Source organism: Antedon mediterranea, chromosome 10 (genome assembly GCF_964355755.1).
Source record: "Antedon mediterranea chromosome 10, ecAntMedi1.1, whole genome shotgun sequence".
In the NCBI taxonomy this organism is placed as follows: Eukaryota; Metazoa; Echinodermata; class Crinoidea; order Comatulida; family Antedonidae; genus Antedon; species Antedon mediterranea.
This window is the reverse complement of record NC_092679.1, coordinates 2168922-2190251: the sequence shown is the minus strand read 5'-3', so window position 1 is coordinate 2190251 and position 21330 is coordinate 2168922. Positions and strand designations below refer to the sequence as shown.

The 21330-nt window shown below is 34.5% G+C and overlaps 1 protein-coding gene across 2 annotated transcripts; it reads left to right on the top strand.

Moving 5' to 3' along the window:
* Positions 1 to 19: 19 nt before the first annotated feature.
* On the top strand, positions 20 to 21115 carry LOC140060093 (equilibrative nucleoside transporter 1-like). 2 transcript variants are annotated; one of them, XM_072106160.1, is made up of 14 exons: positions 20 to 132; positions 7206 to 7571; positions 12357 to 12438; positions 12697 to 12830; positions 13673 to 13764; positions 14652 to 14702; positions 15083 to 15168; positions 15295 to 15343; positions 16143 to 16240; positions 16480 to 16596; positions 16960 to 17074; positions 17228 to 17313; positions 17666 to 17862; positions 18076 to 21115. In XM_072106160.1, exons 2-14 carry the CDS (start codon positions 7285 to 7287, stop codon positions 18194 to 18196), a joined length of 1515 nt encoding a protein of 504 aa, XP_071962261.1. In that variant the 5' UTR covers positions 20 to 132; positions 7206 to 7284; the 3' UTR covers positions 18197 to 21115. The 2 variants fall into 2 exon arrangements, with proteins under 2 accessions (XP_071962261.1, XP_071962263.1); XM_072106162.1 differs by lacking the exons at positions 20 to 132; positions 7206 to 7571 and adding an exon at positions 8287 to 9145 and having other exon boundaries at positions 18076 to 21114.
* Positions 21116 to 21330: the final 215 nt, after the last annotated feature.

Sequence of the window (21330 nt, the reverse complement as noted above, 5' to 3'; positions counted from 1 at the left end):
TAATGGTTGTGTAATCAGCTGATAGAGAGAAGAAGAGAAATTTCGAAATTTATTATTAAGTCAGTCAATATAATACAGTGGTTTATGTAAAGAGGTGGCCGTTTAAAAACCATAACTGTGAGGTCCAATTAGGTAAGAGACACTATTTTTAATTTAGGTCTTTTATTTAGGTTTCTAGTTTACACGAAATTTATAATTACAATCACACATTGATTAGGCCTGCCTGCAGTGCGCCAGGTTGGTGGTAATTTTGACTGTCATGTTGTGTCTTTCCTCTCCGGGGGATTTTAACGTCTGTCGTGACCTGGTGGTGGACGTAGGCCTAGTAGGCTAGGGCCTAGATGTCCGTTAAAGGGTGTGTAGGCCTATATTCATATTTGTGTATTCTGTAATTAAAATTATACATACGTAATCATACATAATTAATGATAACTTACTAGCTAGGCCCTATTTCTTTTATAAAGAATAATAGTTACTGTTTATTGTTGGTGTCTTAATATTTAACAAATTATTTCCAAAAACAAAAAAATGTATACAGTAATTGCTTTGTCCCATTGATTGACGTAGCCCTACTGACTGATTGTAATAACCTTCTTACTTGCCACTGCATTAATTATACATACTAATTAAGCGAGATACGCTTTAGTACGTTCATTTAGTGGAGTAATTTTAACTACATACATGTATTGTAAACATATTATTATTTATTGATTACTGTATCTCTGTTGCATGCATATATGCTGTACTCTGCGTTTTTCTATTTTTCCTCTATGGAGCCTAGGAAATTAACAAAATTAGTCTGTCCAGAAAATTCTCTTTGCATTTAATTAATAAGCATTGTCTACACTATCAAACTAGTTCGACAAAAAAAGTGTGAAGTGCCCAAATATGGTTGTGTTATGCTTAAATATGGTAGTGATATGACATCATCATGTCCATATAATAATTATGAGCACACCACATTTTTTGTCACATCAATTTTGATAGTGTAGACAGAGCTTTAGGCCTAGGCCTATATTAATTTATAGAGAACAGTATTATTAATGTTTATGATAAATTGTATACCGTATCGTGTAAACTGCTCTCATGTTTGCCTCTCGTCGGCCGTTGTTATTGTACTTTTTATAGTTACTCGACAATCGGTACAAACAAAATAATTATTGCTAAGTGGACCCTTGTATTTTTAATATAAACTACAGAGATCATTGTCCGTTAGATGACCTTTGCAAGGGGATTTACCTCAGAAGGTCATCACGCCATGTTGACAGCTCTTTCATCGGGTCGCAGGAAACATGCGGCATAACCGTGGTATATTAATAATCCACGCTCGAACGCTCAGAGTTAACCCACGTCCTTAAATTATTATATGAATACTATTTATAGATCAAGAAGGGATTTAAAAGGAAAGTCCTCTTAAATAATAAGGCATTGAGCAGATTTCCATAGACAGGCCATTTAAACGCCTTTTCGTTCCTTTTAAGATGTATTGTCTCCCAAAAACACGTAAAATGAAGATTCATTAAATCAGACTTTAAACAATTTTGTAGTTTTAATAAAGTTAATCACTAAACTCACTCACTAAAAAATGAAAAACAAAATGATGTTTTCACTTATAAAATGACAAAATAAATCGTTAAATTCAACCAAAAAAAAAAACCCATTGAATTGCAGCAAATTGACAATTTGTTGCTTTCAATTACAGTTTTTTAGGTAAATAATTTTTTTTCGATCATATTTTTGGTCAAAGTGAACTATTATGTGACATTAAATTGGTATAATTCAACAAAAATGTTTAAGATTTATTTTTTCAGAGGAATAATATATCTTTAAACTAAAACCGATATATTTACAGCAGTCGAATCATACACGAATTACCCGAGGAAACGTTTAGTTGGCAATATTGTATATCGGGAAAATCCGGTTCTTTTTCAATAACACGGTATTATGTAATTATCATGAGAGGAGTGGTTTTCTAATCAAGATTATATTTTGTATTTTGTCTATGCCAAAAAATATTTGAAATAATTGGAGAACGATTGTTGGGGTTTTTTCAATTGGCGTATCAACTTTTTGATTGAGAATTTTTCTGTTTTTGTGTCGTTTCAAACGAATTATTACGTAATATTGCGTTAACTGCTGGTGGTTTTTGCATCTTTTATTCGTCTGTACAATGCGCCTACCGACCCGTGAGGTCTAACTATTGTTCAGGTACAACAGAAGATCGCCTGATATTTATTTTATTAATGAAACAAAATTAATAGACGTGTGGTACACCATGAAATACTGTAATTTACTTTTCCTTAAAAACCAACATGTATTGGTTGTCTGGTATTTCTACGGTTCAATCGCATTCGATTAGATCTAGTTTTCGGACCGGAACTACTTCGTGTTGGGTATGAATAATAAGTTATTAGGAGGTATAACTATACTAGCCATTTATCTTTGGATTTAAAGTACAGTTCAAACAATGCGTGTTTTTTTACTCGTCTGAGCATGCGTACTAACCGACAATTGTTGACTTTTTGTAGTGTTGTTTTCGACTTTCTTTGTTCAATCAAGATTTAACAATACATCACGATTATTCATGTAAGTGTATTGTTGTTGTTAAAATCGGCAGCAATGTGTTTTGATTCCTGTTTTGTTCTTTTAGGCCTAGTAGCCTACATTCAAATTTTAAAAAATATAGAAATGTGGTAATGTCTTAACTTATTAATTGCAATTGCGGCCATAGATATAACCAGGGAGTTGTTATTAACTCCCTGATATCACCAAGCAAAATAGGTGGTGGTTATCGATTTTTTATATGACATCATCATGTCCATGTATGGACACCTTCAAACGCCATTACCCAACAGAACTTTGTACTTCTTGTAAATTGTATTTCTCAACATTTTCAACATCAATAGGCCTTTTCTTTGAACCTATGAATTCCAAATGATTTGATTATTGTTTGTTGGTGGCGCTCTCACAAGATAATTGTTTTCTTCACACGACTTAATTTCGGAATCACGGCTCAAATTAACTCATAGTACGTTGCACTTTTCATAGAAAAGTTCAGTTTCTCTCCTGGGTTTAATTTCTATTCTGTTTAATGAACATTTTGTTACACATCATTTCCATATATAAATATTTATAATACTAACAAAGAAATACAAAATCTGACCAATTGGACGTCACGTACAACGTATCGAAAATTCAAATAATAGATTATACATTTTCACTTAAATCGTTGGTAAACGGTTTTACTAATAGCAAATAAATTCAAGGTAAAACTAATAAAGCCAACGAACTGTTATTCTTTTCTTTTTTGCACGGCCATAAATTAGATTTGTGCGAGAGAGAGAGTTGAATTTTTTTTCTTGTGAAACCACTACTTGTATTCATTTCTTTCAAATCTTTCATAAATACTAACAATGAATTTATTTTTTTTTATTATCTGTGCCCTTTATATAAACTTTATATTCAATCACTATCAAACTAGTTTATCAAAAAAAGTATTATGTCTCAAATATGGTAGTGATATACCGAAATATATTACATCATGTCCATATAGGACTATATGGGCACATCACATTTTTTTTGTCACATAAGGTTTGATGGCTTTAGTTTTAAGCTCCAGCAATTTGTGGCTATTTCGTAAGTCGGTTCATAGCCCTATAGTGATTTCACAATGTAACATTAGGCCTATTACTAATGTTAAATGAAAAGGAGGACGAGACCTGCTTCCGTTTCCTTGCACTTTTTACAACCTCGTCCCCGGTGACCACTAAGTTATTGATCTAACCTATGAGGTTATCTACACCAATTTGTAGTAAGTATCAACTACACGTGAACTTAACACTTGTATAATAGACCACATACTGAGGTGTTGCATTCAGTGCGTGGCTGCATGCCGAAGCGGACAAATATTGTTTTTTATGATACGATACATCAGTTATTATAAGGGGACTTCCTGTGTATACTATGTGTATTCCATAATCGAAGCCTGACCTTGCAGCATTCCTAGCTAATTCATCCCACTTTATTTGATGTAATTCCAACAGATGTGGGCCTATAGGATATTAATAATATTACAGGAATAATGCAATAGAAATAATAATAATTAGTATTGGACAATTATTATATGGCGCCGGTGGCAGCGCGAGTGACCACAAGGCGCCGTCTAAATGCCGAAAGGACTTGCGATTGAGCCACTCGATATAAGAAGGGTAGACGCTAACTAACATAAATGTGTAAGGAAAAATTCGGATGAACTTCGCAACAGGAATATCTTCTTTATTAACCATCTTTGTACTAGAGTTAAGCCCTGTCTAATTATCAAACTTTTTATGACAAGAAACATATGGGCACGATGATGTCATATCACTACCATAATTTAGGCACAGAGCTTTATATGATCACTTTGGCAAATATATGTACTACGTAGGCCATTGTGGCCATTAATAGTATATGAGACCATGAAGCTGTATAGCTCCATGATGTCGAGATAGTTTCACAGTATTGATGAATGTCAATTGGTGCCAAAACAGAGACAGAAAACGTGCGAGTCGAGGAGATTCGAAGAATCATACATAGTACATAAATACACGACGTCATTGCACTCTCAACACTTGCACATCGCTAAAGTGTGGTTCCCACTAGAACGCAACACAGTGACGTATTGACGCAAAGTTCTGTATTGCGTAATCACAAGTGGGAACCGACGACGCAACATTTCTGCAAACATCGCAGGTTTGATTTCACGCAGGCGGGGGCAAACATAATTATCGGAAGGGCATTTGCTTACGTTGCGTAGATTGCGTTACGTTGGGTCGTTAGTGGGAACCAAGCTTTTAGAGATGCGATAAACAACACACCACTACCACCACTTCAACTCAAATTAATTATGCATCCATTTCCACTATGTGGGGATGTTGATTTAGTCAACATTGCATGCATTGTATTCATCTATTCATGTTTGTATGTTCATTCCGCTGCGTTGTTGCGATGTAATAATAATAATATAATAATAAGATTTTTATAGCGCACATACCACTCCAGAGTGCTCAAGGCGCATAAATATGTATATAAATATTGTATAAATAATAGTAGTGTTAGGAATGGGACATCCATCTATGACAATATCCTTAAACTGTGTGGGGCTTCACAAGAAAATATTTGAATATGTTATAATCACAATCAAACCATTACCGTCAGTTTCAGTGCCTATAATAAACCGTGACCTTGAATTCTAATGAGACGTCACAACGGCCTTCTTTCCCATCACGAATCTAGAACGGAATCACACAAATTGCTTCCCATGAATTTAATTATAAATCACGCTGCTTGCAAATGGGTGTTCTTACCACCCTAAATGTTTCATACTATTTTAGGATTGTTTATATAGAGAACGTGAATTTGTCCGTAGATCGGCGGAGACTGGATCTTTAACTTGAGTTTTATAGCCTATGGAGTGCTTAAATTGAATCCTTTAAAAACCGGCGTAAACGGCGTTCCATACTAATTCTGTAGTACTAATAGGAACATCTTTCATCATGATTCAGTTCGTTTGGATTAATTTCCTATGTTAATGAAGAAAAATTATTCGGAAGTAAATTTACTCAAATTGTGTAATTTTAGAGAGAGAGAGAGCCACACACAACAACAAACTATTAAAAACGTGTTTTTGTACTAATACCGGTAGTAATTTGAATACAATGACTTGTTGTTGAACTGTTTATTTAAACGCCATGGTATTGCTCTTTATTATTATTGTTAGGTTGTTTTTTCTTTTATTGTAAAGGAACACACACTTTTGTAGATTGATGCCAACTTAGTTATAACAGTAGGATATCTTAAATATTGTAATGCACACTCACTTGAAGTATCTATTACGTATATTACTTCTGAAAAGAACTGTTGAGTTTCTCGACGTTTTGATCAATCAGAAAGTCCAGGAAACTTGGAATATAAGTGGAAATGATTTGATTTACCTTGATTTACCTTGATATTGTAATTTATACTCACTTGCATTGATAAAGGGCTAGTGTTGCCCGAAAGCTCTCTGCTAACTTTTCTGGCTGTTTTACTTTATCGTTTTGATTTAGCTTTTCGCGCTTTTTTTTGTATCTCCATTGAGATCCAGTCACTGATACCCACAGCATTGTCATTTTTTCAGTGCTTATTTTTTTTTGTATCTCCATTGAGATCCAACCACTGATACCCACAGCATTGTACTTTTTTCAGTGCTTATTTTATGTGTATCTCCATTGAGATCCAGCCACTGATACCCACAGCATTGTCATTTTTCAGTAATTTGCCTTTGGATTTAAATATTGTAATGGATATGTTGTTGCCTAATATATTTACAGTAAATACTGTGGATGAGTAGAAAGAAGTACTGTAATACATACCATATAATAGTGACGTCACTGATTAAGCGTATCAAATTAGACAAAGAGTACCATTGTCTGTCTGCATTTCTATGTAAAAATTGAAAATGAGGGGGGTTTTTTTTCAAAAAGAGAAATCAAAGTATTTCATAGTTTTCCATAATAAATCTTACAACATATTTTATTGCTTTATGTATATAGGCCTAATGAATATTAATATGTAAATAGGGTGTGGAATTTACTGGTAGAGAAATATAACGTTAGCATAGTTGTTGACGCCTCAATCAATGCACCGATTCGTCTTCCTGTAGTGCACCACAATTATGTGGGTGATCATAGAGACTAACTTAAACTGGTAGCACTAATCGACAACGATTGCGATATCGGTTACGTTATCGGTGAATTTGTTTTTACTTTTTCTGCATTGATTGAAGATTGTGGTAACTTTAACAAAGTTCAACAGCGCCGCCTATAGACAGCAACTTGATCATATTTTTTTTTGTGTTCAGTCTTGGCTTATTAAAATACGGTATTAAATGTCCTACTGTACTATACTTAATATATTAGTAATAATAAATATTCTTTGACGAAAATGACTATTTTATAATATTATTGGTATTGGTATAAAATGTGCTACTTGTTATTGTTATCTTAATTAGTAATTTCATTATGCGTTAATCTTAAGTGACGTCACAATGTTGTCTATCTTGTCATTTTATCTGTATTATAAACTCTATTCACTGGCTCTTCATGATGTGATATGAAATCTAATGTAAACATACCTTACACTGCTTTGTCGTAGTTATTACCCAACGCATGTTTGTGTTCACACAGGCTGAAACAGACGCTGAGGCTGAAAGAAGAGAGACGTTTGTAGAAAGACCAAAAGGACTAGATTACCAAAGACGTAAGCATGGGTCCAGATGGCAGTAATCAGCATCATGGTTCAGACGGGGCAATCGGGGGCCAAGTGTCTGAACACACATATGCTGACGATCATAGAGTACATCACAATGGGTATTCAGCCATGAACGAGTATAGCAACACAGAAAAGATGAACGGCTCTAGGAATGGGTACGCGGCGGTTCCTTTGACCAGTATGGAGATGGAAGTACGGGTGGAAAATGGAGAATGTTCGTCGTCAGACATGAAAAAACACAGATTGGAAAGCATTGACTTTGGAAGAACCCCGCCAGATAGGTTAGTTACTACTCAAATGTATCTTTTAAAAACTATTTGTAACGGTTGTTTGTAAAAGATATTGAATTAATCAATGCTTTGGGAGATGCTCTGGTGTTAAGGTTTCCACTAAAGGTATGGTTTTTATTTTTGGTAACATACTATTTAAATAGATTAATTAATACTGTATAATGCCATTTTCGGATCTGTTACTTAACTGTGAACGCTGTAATTTAAGCTTGGTTCCTAAACGTAGACGCAACGAAGCGACAGTTCGAATAATCCATCGCTTGTGATGTCAAATCTTGGTTCCCACTAGGACGTAACGAAAGGACGTAAGCTCAACGCAAATAATTTGACCAATAACGATAGATCATAGACTGTCGTTTGTCTGGTCACCTCGCTTGTGTTCCGCTTACGTTTCTGCGTCCTAGTGAGAAACACGATGTACGTCCATGCGTTTCGTCCTAGTGGGAAACAATTAGCTTTATAATATTGGCCTATAAAGAGCGTATAATAATGGTTGATACTGCGTGTATAAAAACAACCATTCGAGATCCGAATCATAAAAAAAAAAAAAAAATGATGAGTATTGCATAATTGTTATCTGCAGACGTATTATGTGTTGTTATCAGTAATTTGATAGGGTTTACAGAATGTTGCAACAAATTTTGAAGCTTTTGAACCTAATCAGACGTATAATTGACCCGTTGTTGTAAGTTATCACAATCTTTTCGTTCGTTTATATTTGTTCTGTCAGAAGTTTAACAAACAAAGCAAACAAGGAAAAGACAGTTCGACAATCAGATCAACAAAAAGATTATTGTAAAGCAAATAAAATCATAAAATCGACAAATTGACAACTCTAACAACATTGGTATGATATGGTGCGCCCTCTTTCACATTAGTAGACTATGTAAAGTGTACAACATTACATAAGAAAGAGAAACAAGTTTCTATGTCTTCTTTCTTGCTCTTTCTTACACCCCCACCCCCGCCCCCACCTCCCGATCATACAAGAAACACCCCTCCTTTGTATATGATAATACATTGATGTCATGTTCTGTACTAGCAACGTGCACGCTTTGGACGCAAACACCTATTACTTCAATAGCGCGCCATAATTACTTGGCTATGCTCAACGCAAACGTGTCTGTTGTACTTTAGTTGGAACCACGATGTCCGATAACTACGGAACCGTAGCCAGCGCCCTCATGTCTTCCGTATCCGCGTACCTCCCGTTAGGATGTGATTGCTAAACCTAAATTATATGGATGCCTAAATATCGGGTTACTTTTTTGAACTGGTGTCTCGAGGGAACCCTGTGACGATTTCAACTATGTACGTTTGTTCGAATCTTTCACTTGTAACGTGAGTTCACTGTACACGTTTTAGCTGGAGTAGTAACACGCAGTTATGGATAATCCAGCATTTGTTTCCAACAATTTACAATTAGAAGATGTAACTCCTCGAAATGATACAATTATCTGTCATGATGTTGAAAATGGACATGCGCTGGTGGACATCTCGAAAACTTCAAATGGAGCCGGTAAAAGAAGAATTGTTAAAAATGCGGAAAATACGTGCTCCGACAGGTATGTTGACATCATGACATGACAGTCTTTACAGAGAGTAAAATAATGTACTTATGCGGTCCTAGTAGGTTATTTAATCAGCTCATTATAGTTATGCATGCAGTCATTTTACGTACCGTTTGCCGGATAAGTAAATATGTATCATTTAATTCATTTTTGGTGAAGAACAAGTTTTGAAATCATCTTTTTACGCTTATAGACTATAGGCCTACTCATGTTAGCGAAATGACTAGTTTTAGTTACATTTATTTGTTTTTTGGTGATAGTTTATTATACTTCATTACAACAACAAAATCAATATAAATCAATTGGTATTATAATAGTGACGTCATCAGCGATACAAAATCACCGGGTATTATAATATAGGGAATACTAGTGGATTAGTTTTCAAAAATTAACGACATAAAGAGGCAAAAATACTGTATCTGAAGTCCGTGTCTTTTTGGCTCACCATTTTTATCGATGATGTCAGAGAGAAAAAAGAAGGGTGGGTAAAATATACATCGTTTTCCAGTAGAGATGCCTATTTCTGTAGGCACAGTATAGGTACTGTTTGACCTATGACCGTCCGGTCACTCAAACTTTTGTAAAAGGAATATAGTGTGGTACAGGTACAGTGTACAAACCCTTGTTTCCCTCAAACTAAACGTTGACATTGACCCCCTCCTCACCGGAATTTTTCCTGACATACTGAATTTAACTTTAGATATTTCTGCAATAAAAGTAAAAAAAGCATATGTTCTATTTATAAAAGTTTACTTGAGAAGCACCTGTCCAATAAATCTATTGTTTTAGTAATAAAATTTCTCTGAAAAACTTGACCTCATGCGAGGCAGACGATAGGTTATTTCACAAACTTCCAGAGGCTAGTAAAAGTAGAGGTTACTTTAATTAGGAGTTGAAACTTACACGACGTAAAGTAAACGTGTTACGATCATAATTCTACTTTAAAATAAATCGAATTAAAGGTGTGACGACCCTGGTAAAATTTAATATTGTAACGGTATTGCCGAGGAGCATACAGTAAAGTTGCTTAAAAGATATACAGTTTTTATCACTTGTGATTGGCTGTTCCATGCGCAGGGTTTATTAAGAGACGCAACGCAAGGAAGCAACGTAGAGTTGACTAACCAACGCGACAGTTCGAATCATTTTATCGCTTGTGATTGGTCAAGTCGTCTCTGGTGGGAACCGGAGCGTTAGAAGCATTTTGGTGTAGTCGTCACTTTGCAATTTTGGAGCGCTGCCAAACGCATTTAACGTACGTGCAATGTTGATGCCTCCATCAACTAAAATCCGAGACATCAATATTTATGTGAACTTTCATTTTATGTGCCTATACTACTACAACAAACTTCAACAATGCAATTTACAGTACAATCTCGACACAATCACCAAGTCTTCTGAAGTCGTTCTATAATGTTATCAGCAACAAGATACGTTTTCACCTTTTCCTGACCCGTTAAGGTGGTTGTACCCATGCGGCATAAATGTAATACCGAATGTATCGTGTTCCTTCCCCTTTTAGAAACAGTCTGCCCCATGGCTTAGCTTGATAATGTTTCAATGTGCATGATATCGTGGTTTCCAGGGATAAGTGTCGCAAGGAGATGAATTTCGTACCCGTAGGCTAGGGATCGATCCCGACATGACGTCGGCTAATGGCGACCTGTTGGGGACAAACTCAGGGAATTACTAATATCACATGTATTTAATAAAACGATAATCTAATCGAAATTCCTACAAATATCCTTGATGTTTGACTGATTTTCAAAGTCGAAAGCACAGTAGCAATGAAGTCGGGAATGAAGTCTAGAATCGTTTCGTTTACACGTCACTGCAAGTATCATAACACGTCACGTCGATGCTGTCTCTTTAAAGACGACAGAGGTTAGGGTTGACGAAATCGTGCCTCTTGCAACTTTTTTAATCTTTTAACTTTCGAGAAAGGACATTTATTATAAATGTCATCAACAAATTTAAAATTCAGTAAAATACAGTATGTGGATTTGAGGTATGTTTTGACAGCCTCAACTTATGGGTATCAAGTTTGTTCCATTTGATGCCACGTATCAGTAAAAAAAATGTCTAGGGTCCTAACAGCCGCGGGTCACAAGGTCCAAATGATTCATTTGACAACCATGACCTACAGAATAGGTCTACAATATATTATGTCAATTATCAGTTGACGGGTACAGTGTAATGTTCACGAAGATAAAGCTGAAACAAAAGTACAGTACATAATAACACATACTGTACTTTTTTGGTTGAAGTAGGCATACGTTTTGTTTTTGTAAACACAAGTTCATATCATATCTTTCTATACACGTACGTGTCCATGTTTTTTTTTGACGGGTTACTTCAAATATTTTAGACAGGAATTGTTTACGTCCGTCCATCCACAAACTCATACTTTGGTATAGAAACAGGCCCTATGGAACGCCAAATGTCAACTTTACACTCATTATTTCTGGACATTCCTGTTGTTGGTACATCTGTGTACAATCGTGGTACGTAATTAGTGTCGAAATATTAAACTGAAGCTATGGGTACATTTTGGAATGACGTTTTATCATTTCATGTCTCACTGGTGTTCAAAGTATTTCATTGAATGCTACAGGTTCTTGAGGTTGGTAGGGAGTCTGATTCGCGCGTGTTTTATGACGTCATCAGCTGTCTGATAAGGTATTCTCTCTGTGATTGTCGGAGTACAGGTGATCTTTATTATGACAGTTTGACAACAAACAAGTGTGCTGTGTATGGATTCACGGTGCTTTATGGAACTTTCTTATCAAACCTTTAAAGTTCCTTTCCATCTTTTCATGAATTTCCTGTTTATCATCCTCTTCACACTATTCTATTATTTTTCTTTATTATTTTTCTTTAAAATAAGCCAATAGTTTCAAAATAAATCCTAAAGCTCTGTCTACACTATCAATCTAGTTTGACAAAAAAAGTGTAATGTGCCCAAATATGGTAGTGATATACCCAAATATGGTAGTGATATACCCAAATATGGTAGTGACACACATCATGTCACATTTTATAATCAGTTTGATAGTGTATACAGCTTAGCAACTATTATTTTAAGTCAATTTGCAATTGGCATTATGCCAACAAAGTTGAATATATAATGTATTGGTATAGCCCTAATGAAATGTTTGGGTGTTTTTTTTCAAAATTTATTAGAAATGTGGTTCCCTTTTTTCAGATGGAATTTTGTGTATTGGATTATGGTGCTACATGGGGTTGGTGTACTCCTACCATGGAACATGTTTATAACAGCTGAAGGGGTAAGATTATTGCACTTTTTATTAGAAGTTATTACAAGCCGGTGGTATGCAGTGATAGTTAGCGGAAGTCTAGCTTTGTTGAAAGCCAGGTTGGGTTCAAGTCGCAGGGTGTTCAAATATTTACTACAGTACCACCACAATACTTCAATTCTCAACACAATTTTGTTGTCTGTGATTAATATTATAAAGTTGAACTAATGTCTGTTTAATTTTCTGCATAGCCATTTTTTTTAAATACTAATTTTTCTTATTTTTTAGTATTTTACGGATCATAAGTTTGGCAACCTAAGCTCCGATGTTGGATATAAAGACAAGTTTGTGAGCTACCTTGGAATTGCAGCCTTCACCCCCAATATCACACTTATGGTTATATCCCTGTTCTTCCAACACAAGTGAGTTACAAGAGTCTGTGACTCATTTCTAATATTAATAATAAGGCTCTCATTTCTATAATAGCGCGAGAGAGCTTGGTTTGACAAAAAGGCTAAAAAATAGTGGCCTGTTAGAAGAATATCCTCCAGTGGAAATAATCCCCTGGTTTAGCAATCCTAAAGGGCTCTCCAACGCTGGGTAGTTGCATTGGGGCTGCTTATGCTCTGGGGCCCCTTAAACTTTGAGGCCCCTGGGTTTAGCCAGTGAGCGCTTATGCGTTATGCCACTGGGCCCCTAACCTCTAGGGCCCCTGGGTTTAGTCAGTGAGCGCCCATAGCCGTTATGCCACTGGGCCCCTAACCTCTAGGGCCCCTGGGTTTAGTCAGTGAGCGCCCATAGCCGTTATGCCACGGGGCCCCTAACCTCTAGGGCCCCTGGGTTTAGCCAGTGAGCGCTTATGCGTTATGCCACTGGGCCCCTAACCTCTAGGGCCCCTGGGTTTAGCCAGTGAGTGCTTATGCGTTATGCCACTGGGCTCCTAACCTCTAGGGCCCCTGGGTTTAGCCAGTGAGCGCTTATGCGTTATGCCACTGGGCTCCTAACCTCTAGGGCCCCTGGGTTTAGTCAGTGAGCGCCCATAGCCGTTATGCCACTGGGCCCCTAACCTCTAGGGCCCCTGGGTTTAGCCAGTGAGCGCTCATAGCCGTTATGCCACTGGGCCCCTAACCTCTAGGCCCCCTGGGTTTAGCCAGTGAGCGCTTATAGTTGTTACGCCACTGGTCTCCTCCAGCATAATGAAACTTATTTTTTAAACAAAGATATACAGTTACTAATATTGCCAATTTCTTTTCTTTTTCTTCAGGACATCACGATGGAACATTCCTTTGTCTCTTATTATGCTGTTTTTCCTTTTTATACTGACGACCTGCCTTGCTATCATAGATACTGGCGATTGTAAGTGTTATTAAAATCAAATAAAATTATGTTTAACTACTGTATAACCTTTTGCAGGGTGGTACCTGGTAATTCTCTATTACTCACTTTTCAGTTTTTAATAATAATGATAATGTGCTTTATTTAAACACAAAAACTTGGCTCAATTAACAGGCCGTGTATAAAAAAGTTCACAAAAAGAAAAACCTTTAGTAAATCATCAACCATACTTAACATACACAACAGTTTATTTATTTATTTACACTTTGTGCTCTGTAACATTAATATATAACATTAACTTCAAAACATAAAGATGGCATTCATAAAAAAATATCCTGCAGAAAGAATACAACTGTAAATATTTACACTGAAAGATATTTGATTGATAATCTCAAGCATTGTATAGGGCCGTTTTATGGCACCATATGGTCAACTTTGGTATGAGTGGGTTAATCTATTATCTATAAGGGTGTTATTTGCCTTATATAATTCCAAAGCACTGGGTTCAAACCTAATTTTCATAAAAAGAGTGGCTATTTTTTTAAAGATGTGCGATAGTCCAGTCTAATTGCACACAAGCATGGTATAACATTAAACCTAGACTTACTGTACCTTCACAGTAAACTTAAACGCAGTGTACATTGCTATGTTTCCCGTTAACTTGTGGGTGGTGGGTGTTTTAATTCTTTTGAGTATATACATATATATATTATATTTATATCACCTGTAAGTGGGAACATTGTTTCTTGTTGGAATGTTCTTGAATAAATAAAAATATTAAAAAAATAGAATCGTTACAATCAAAACAATCATGAAATCCATTGCGTTGTTTTTTTCTATAACATATTTGATTATTTTACTTGTGTTGTAGATAGTTAGGTATTCTTTATTTTTATCTGTCTTTCCAGGGCCACGCGTCTTCTTCATGATCACAATGGCTAGTATTGTTGTAATCAACGGTAAGTTTTTAACATTTTACATTTAAAATATTAGTTTAATAGATTCAATTCATTTTTAACAAAACATATAATATACAATAGCGTAATGATACACTAGTTTGTTAATAAATAAAATTGCATATAAATGCAATTAAAAGTAGTTCAGTCATGTGGGGGAGAGTTATATAAGTCATAAAGACTTTAGGTTCGACCCACTCCAAGATATAACATTAAATCTTAAAAAAGAAAAAAAAATTACATAAACTAATAATATTTTGTTTTTGGCTATAAGTTGTTCAAGTTTTTCGTATTTAATGGGTTAAGATGGGGATGAGCTTATAACCAATTTTGTCAGTAATTTTTGCATTGTTTTATACATTTTGTTTATAATACACTCGCAGGTTGTACTGCCATCTATCAGTCAGGTATGTTTGGTATGGCTGCTCGTTTTCCATCGCGCTACATGCAAGGCTACGTCATTGGCCAGGTTAGTTCTTAAGTTTTACAAATAATAATATATAATTATGGACAGAAGAAAATATATTCAAGGACGTAGTTATCCTATAATTATTAAATCAGGAGTTAAAATTATTTAAATTATATATTTTGACAGGGGCTTGGTGGAACGTTTGTTGCAATGATCAGTATTTTATCCATTGCTGGTAAGTTTTAAATGTTAACATTTCGCATTGTATAAATATTTGTTTAACTGTCTGTTTTAAATTATGTTATTCACATATCAGAAAGTACTGGTATTGGGGAGGAATACAAATTACAAAGTGAATAGTTCCCAAAATATAGGTTACACATGTAAATTGAGTTTACAGTCTGAACACAACCCAAGATTACCTCCTGTCTTCACTTAGTGTATTTACTTTTGGCAGCGAGCCAATCATTCACGTCGATGGAATGTTCCATGTGAAGAATTTCATTCATATAATAACATGTCGTCAGCAATTTATTCTGGGAAATAATTAATAAAAGATAAATTGTGCTGTGTTGAAATGATTGTTCTTATGACTAAAGTCTGTCTACACTATCAAACTCGTTTGACAGAAAAAGTGTGATGTGCCCAAATATGGTAGTGATATTGTTAAATATGGTAGTGATATGACATCATCATGTTCATGGGCACATCACATTGTTTTGTCACATACAGTTTGATAGTGTAGACAGAGCTTAAGCAGAGTTTCTTGTTTAAAATCTTAAGCAACCGTTTAAGGTTTCATACCATTTTTAGTATAATTTTCTTTTTTGACTGGGAAAGAAAAATAAAAAAATAGATAAATATAAATAACTAGAATAATACTAATTGTAGATATATTCATTCATAATAGTGTATTTATTCAAAATCATCTTCACAGTTGAACTGAATTGCGATAGATTATTACATGGAATAAAATTTGCAACATTGTAAAAAAAAAACATAATTATCTAAACATAAAAAATGTTTATTTATAGCGGCTAAAAGTATACGGAATGCTGCTATTGGCTACTTTGCTACAGCATGCTTTGTCATAGCTCTTTGCTTCATTTCTTACAACCTGTTATTCAAATTAGTAAGTAGTACCTGTTATTCAAATTAGTAAGTAGAAAAATGGAACTATTAATTCATGGTATTTATATGCAATTTTATTTATTACTAAACTATTATTATGTTATTGTGTGTTATCATTATATTATGGAACTAAATTAAAATTGAACCTTTTATTAATATGAGTTTAAGAAATGTTAAGAATAATTGAAATGATATTCAACATATGTTTTGTGTCTAATTATGTTATATATTGTATTTTAGCAATTTTCAAAGTACTACATAGGATATGAACCTACTACTCCAGGAAATGAAGACAATGATGAAAAGACCACACCAGCAAGCCATAAGAGACCGCCGTATGGAAGAATCTTCCGAGCTGTAAGTAATTCTTATTGGTACCAACATTGTACTCTTCTGATGAGTAAACTTAATTACTTTTCACTGCAATACATTACAATAGATTCACTGCAGCAATGCATTGTTGTTAATTAATCCTTGTTAAAAAAACATTTCATATCTTCTATTAACTAAAGCCGAAGTATAGTCATGTCTTGGGACCATTCTGTAGTCGCCACCAGGTAGACTTTCTTCATCACTGCTTCTATGAATGGATGTTCTGTTAAACGCAGGAACACTAGTTGATCATACCATGGAGAATTCTTCATGATCATACCTAGTACCATTTTGATTTTACAATCACTTATATATTTTGATGGATTTTTAAATTTGAACATTTTACAGGTTGCTATGCAATTGTTTAACATATGGCTCACTTTTTTCGTGACGTTGTCTGTGTTCCCACCGATGTTAGTCCAAGTTGAGCCATCTACACCCGCGCCAAGATCGTCATTCTTTGGTAAGGTTTTAAGAATCATTATTTCGTTCACCTGGCTTACGTCACACCAGCACCTAGACTGAAAATAACCTTCAAATCAAAATTATAAATACCATATCATACACACAAATTAATATTTTTTAAATCACAGAATTCAAATGTTTTTATTTTTAGATGTATATTTCACACCAGTAACTTGTTTCTTAATGTTCAATTTCTTGGACTTCTTTGGGAGCTGTATTCCAGGATACCTGAGACCAGTAAGTATTTTCTTTAGTTCTCCAATAAAAGCTCTGTCTACACTATCAAACTAGTTGTGATGTGCCCAAATATATGCTCAAATATGGTAGTGATATAACATCATCATGTCTATATATGGGCTGATCACATTGATATTTGATAGTATAGACAGAGCTTACGACAGAATAAGGCTTCTGTTATTGTATAAGTACTGTACATAATATCAACCAATAATTGGAAAACTTTTGGGATGGCCTACGGGTTGAGGAAAAATGTGCCTCTTTAAAATTATGAATTTTGTCTTGTGTTTCCGGTGTTGTATGTACTATGCTCTTTATATACATTTACTTCAAAACCGTTCTTTTTGTTTAGCCTCCAGCTAAAGTACTGTGGATACCTGTTGCGATACGTCTTATATTTTTCCCAATCTTCATCTTTTGTAACTACCGTCCAGAGACCAGAACTTTACCCGTCTTCTTTTTAAACGACTACTTGTACATTGGGTTCGTCTTCATATTTTCGCTGTCCAATGGTTACTTGAAGACGGCTGTTATGGTTGCTGGTTCAAGGTATGGTCTTTTGTGGTGGCTGTAACTAGTATTTAAGAAAAGACACATAATGCACATTACAATTTAAAGATAGAATAACAACATAATATAGAGATAAATAACAATTTATTGTAATAAGCTAGGGAGACTAAACATTTATCCCAGTGAGCTAGGGAGCAATGACTTAAAAGATAACATATGTATTCACTTATTAAATCTGTTTTTTTTTTATAGTACTCTGAAAGATCCAAACCATGCAAGTGTTGCTGCCGCAATGATGGTCCTTTTCCTGGTACTTGGCATTTTCTGCGGGCTACAGTTCTCGCTCGTTTTCCCATACCTTGTTGAAATGTAATAATTTTTTAAAAAAACCCAGGCTGGGATTGAAAGTGACCAATCAACAGATACCTTATTGACTGTAATCAATCGAGATATCATTGTTAATGTGACATCACAACTTTATATACATGAACTCATCATTAACTTACAGTACTGTTACATATGACGTCATTGCAAGTAATGTATGACGTAAAACCACCATTGCCATTGATGACATCATCACTAGTAATGTATGACATCATACCACCATAATGATACTGTTATGTATTCATCAACATTGTTACTTAAACTAATTTTAACACATTTTAAAAAAGTTTAGAAAGAACAGTACAACAGTTTCTATGCAACAATTGTAAATATTGGTTTTACTACAAATATAAATAATATATACATTTAGAATAGGCACCTTTAATTATGAAGCACTTCTTTAATTAATTGGTTCAAGCAGCCTTGACATTTTTCAGGTGAAATAGTCAATATACCTCATCTGAAACCCAATCAGATACCTCAATAACTGATTATGGCTGACATTATACTACATTTTAAGCTGCCTTTTATTCTTTTAATCTATAGGCTTTGTCTACGCTGAACATACTGTATTCAAACGCATGAGGCTTAATTCAACATATTTACAAAAAAAAATAAGATATTGAAAACTAAATATGTTGAATTTACTGTATTCAACCATTTTAAAGATTTACAAAAACAGTTAGGCTGTCTGGAAAACGAATGTATTGAAAACTAACTATTTTGCTAAACTAACTGTTCTCAACTACAAGAGGCTCATTTCAAAAATTTACAAAAACAAACAGTTTTATAGGGTGTCTAGAAAACGAAAACCTGCAATATCCTAATTTTCTTGATCTAGAGATTTGGACTTGACACCCAGGTTAATATAATAAACTATTTTATTCGAAAATGGTAGAAAGATAAAACATTTTTCACGCTGCTGCTCTAGCCCGCTACGTCACACGAGATGACTCATTCATTAGATGAAATCAAGCAGCTTTATAGTACTACACTTTGACATTTTTGTTAAAATGGAAACTCCACTATAATTTATTGGTACCACCTGTTGAATCCAAAAACGGCTGAGAAAAGAGTCTAACGACAAATCCCAAAGCATTCTGGTATTTATGAGTCCCATGATATAATTCGCTGTCAGATAATCATTGAATTATTATCAAAACAGTCCATTGAAGTTTTTGTTTGTAATAGGATACTTGAAGTATCTAGGCGTGATGAAGTGACCCCCAGACTTGACCTTAGCAATAACAATAAGCGAGCAGCGTTTTTTGTAAGAAATATTCTTGTTTAATTTCTATTTCTCCTGTTTAGTATTACCATTCATATGAGGTGCACTTTTACGTAAAACAATTTTGAGTTTCAAAGGAATATAGTTTATTTAAAGACTAGGAATTACTATACAGAAACTAAAATGCTTCCGTGTTGACCTTCCGTGTTGACCTTCCGTGTTGACCTTCCCATGTCCCGTTACAAACATATTGATACTTGTTATTGATCAAGTGCCTTGTTATTTTTTCAAACGAGTAATTATAAATTTGATAATGCAATTTTGTTATTTAATTAGGAAATTACAGTACAATCCCACCTTCGGGACCCAACAAGGTGTGCCCTTAATAGGTGTGTCCCTTGTATAGGTGTGTCCCTTAATAGGTGTGTCCCTTGTATAGGTGTTGTTAGTAGTGTTATTTTCCCTCATGTGTTTGAAGAGTGTTCCTTTAATAGGTGTTCTACAGTGTGTTGATATTTGTAGGATATTAATTGATTTTTTTTAACGGAAAGATCGTTGTTAACAAAATCGTATTTTATTTTGTTTGGTTTATGCACTGTACATATATACAGACGTACGTAATTCTTAATTTTCAAAAGAAGAAAATTTCTGTTGAGGTTTTAGAATAGATAAAAGTGGAAAGTTTGTTAACACTGCCTAACACGGAGATCTCTGTGTTTGAAAATACAACACTTAACTTGAGACTTGACCTCTTGTTTCGCGTTTTTTAACGAAAGTTTTAGTATATATAGAAATGTTAACGGATATGTATAATAAATTTGTTTGCGCGGTTAGGAGTGTTGGGAAGGGAATGTGGGGGGAGGGGGTTGAAGGGGATGAGGCATTCGTGTCAAACTGTCAAGAAGCACCGTTAGCAAACGCCCAGCCCACCACTGGATGTAACTAAATATATAATATCTCCACCAGAATATGTGTGGATATGCAGAGTGATGTGTATTCATTTGATTACAGGCTGCATTAGTATTTAAGAAGACTGTAAAATACAATATTATTGTAAATAAGTTTTAGTTTTTAGCCCTACTGTGTGTTTCTAGCTAGTTTTATGACATTTAAATCCACAATGTTTTCGAAATCAATCGTTGAGATTAAAATTAAGTATTACTTTTAATTTAAATTTAATTGGCGACAATAATTGGCGACATGTGTATTATTATAAGATAAAAACAGATTTTTGCTTACCATGAAATGTTGCATAACAATATTTTGGCCTACTTAATTATTTTAGATCTTTTTCAATTTTATTTTGCGTAATGACTACTAACACATTAAGCTTTTGAAAATGATTGCTTATTCCTCGTTGATATTGGTAATTACGGTAATTGAAGGGCTCCTTAGGGGAATTGGCCCTCAAATGGGAATGGGGCCGAACAGTAATAGAGTTTTCCAATTGCTGGCATTTATCAATCTTTTCACTTGATATTTTTTTAACTTTTATTTCAACAATATTTTACGAGGGTGGAATTATATAAATTTTATGTTCAATTTTTCATGGTTTAAACTCTGTTTTTACAGTATTAAAATCAATTTATATGCGTTGTACGTATAGCAGTAGATTAATTACCAAAGTCATGGCATTGATTGCATTAAAAAAAAACAGGAAAATAGTTTTGTTATTCTGATTTTATTCTACAAAATGTTTGGAAAGACTGGTTAATTGGAGCTATACGTGATTAAATGAATGGAAGAACAATTTACAATTCAATTTTAAGGAAGTCCAAAGTTAATGAAAATAATTTTTTTAAACAATTATATTATGATTATGAACATATAGGGCAAAATTCCGGAATGGGTGAGTGCTAAGTTGAGCTGCTAATATGTTCTGATTCTGTCGGAAA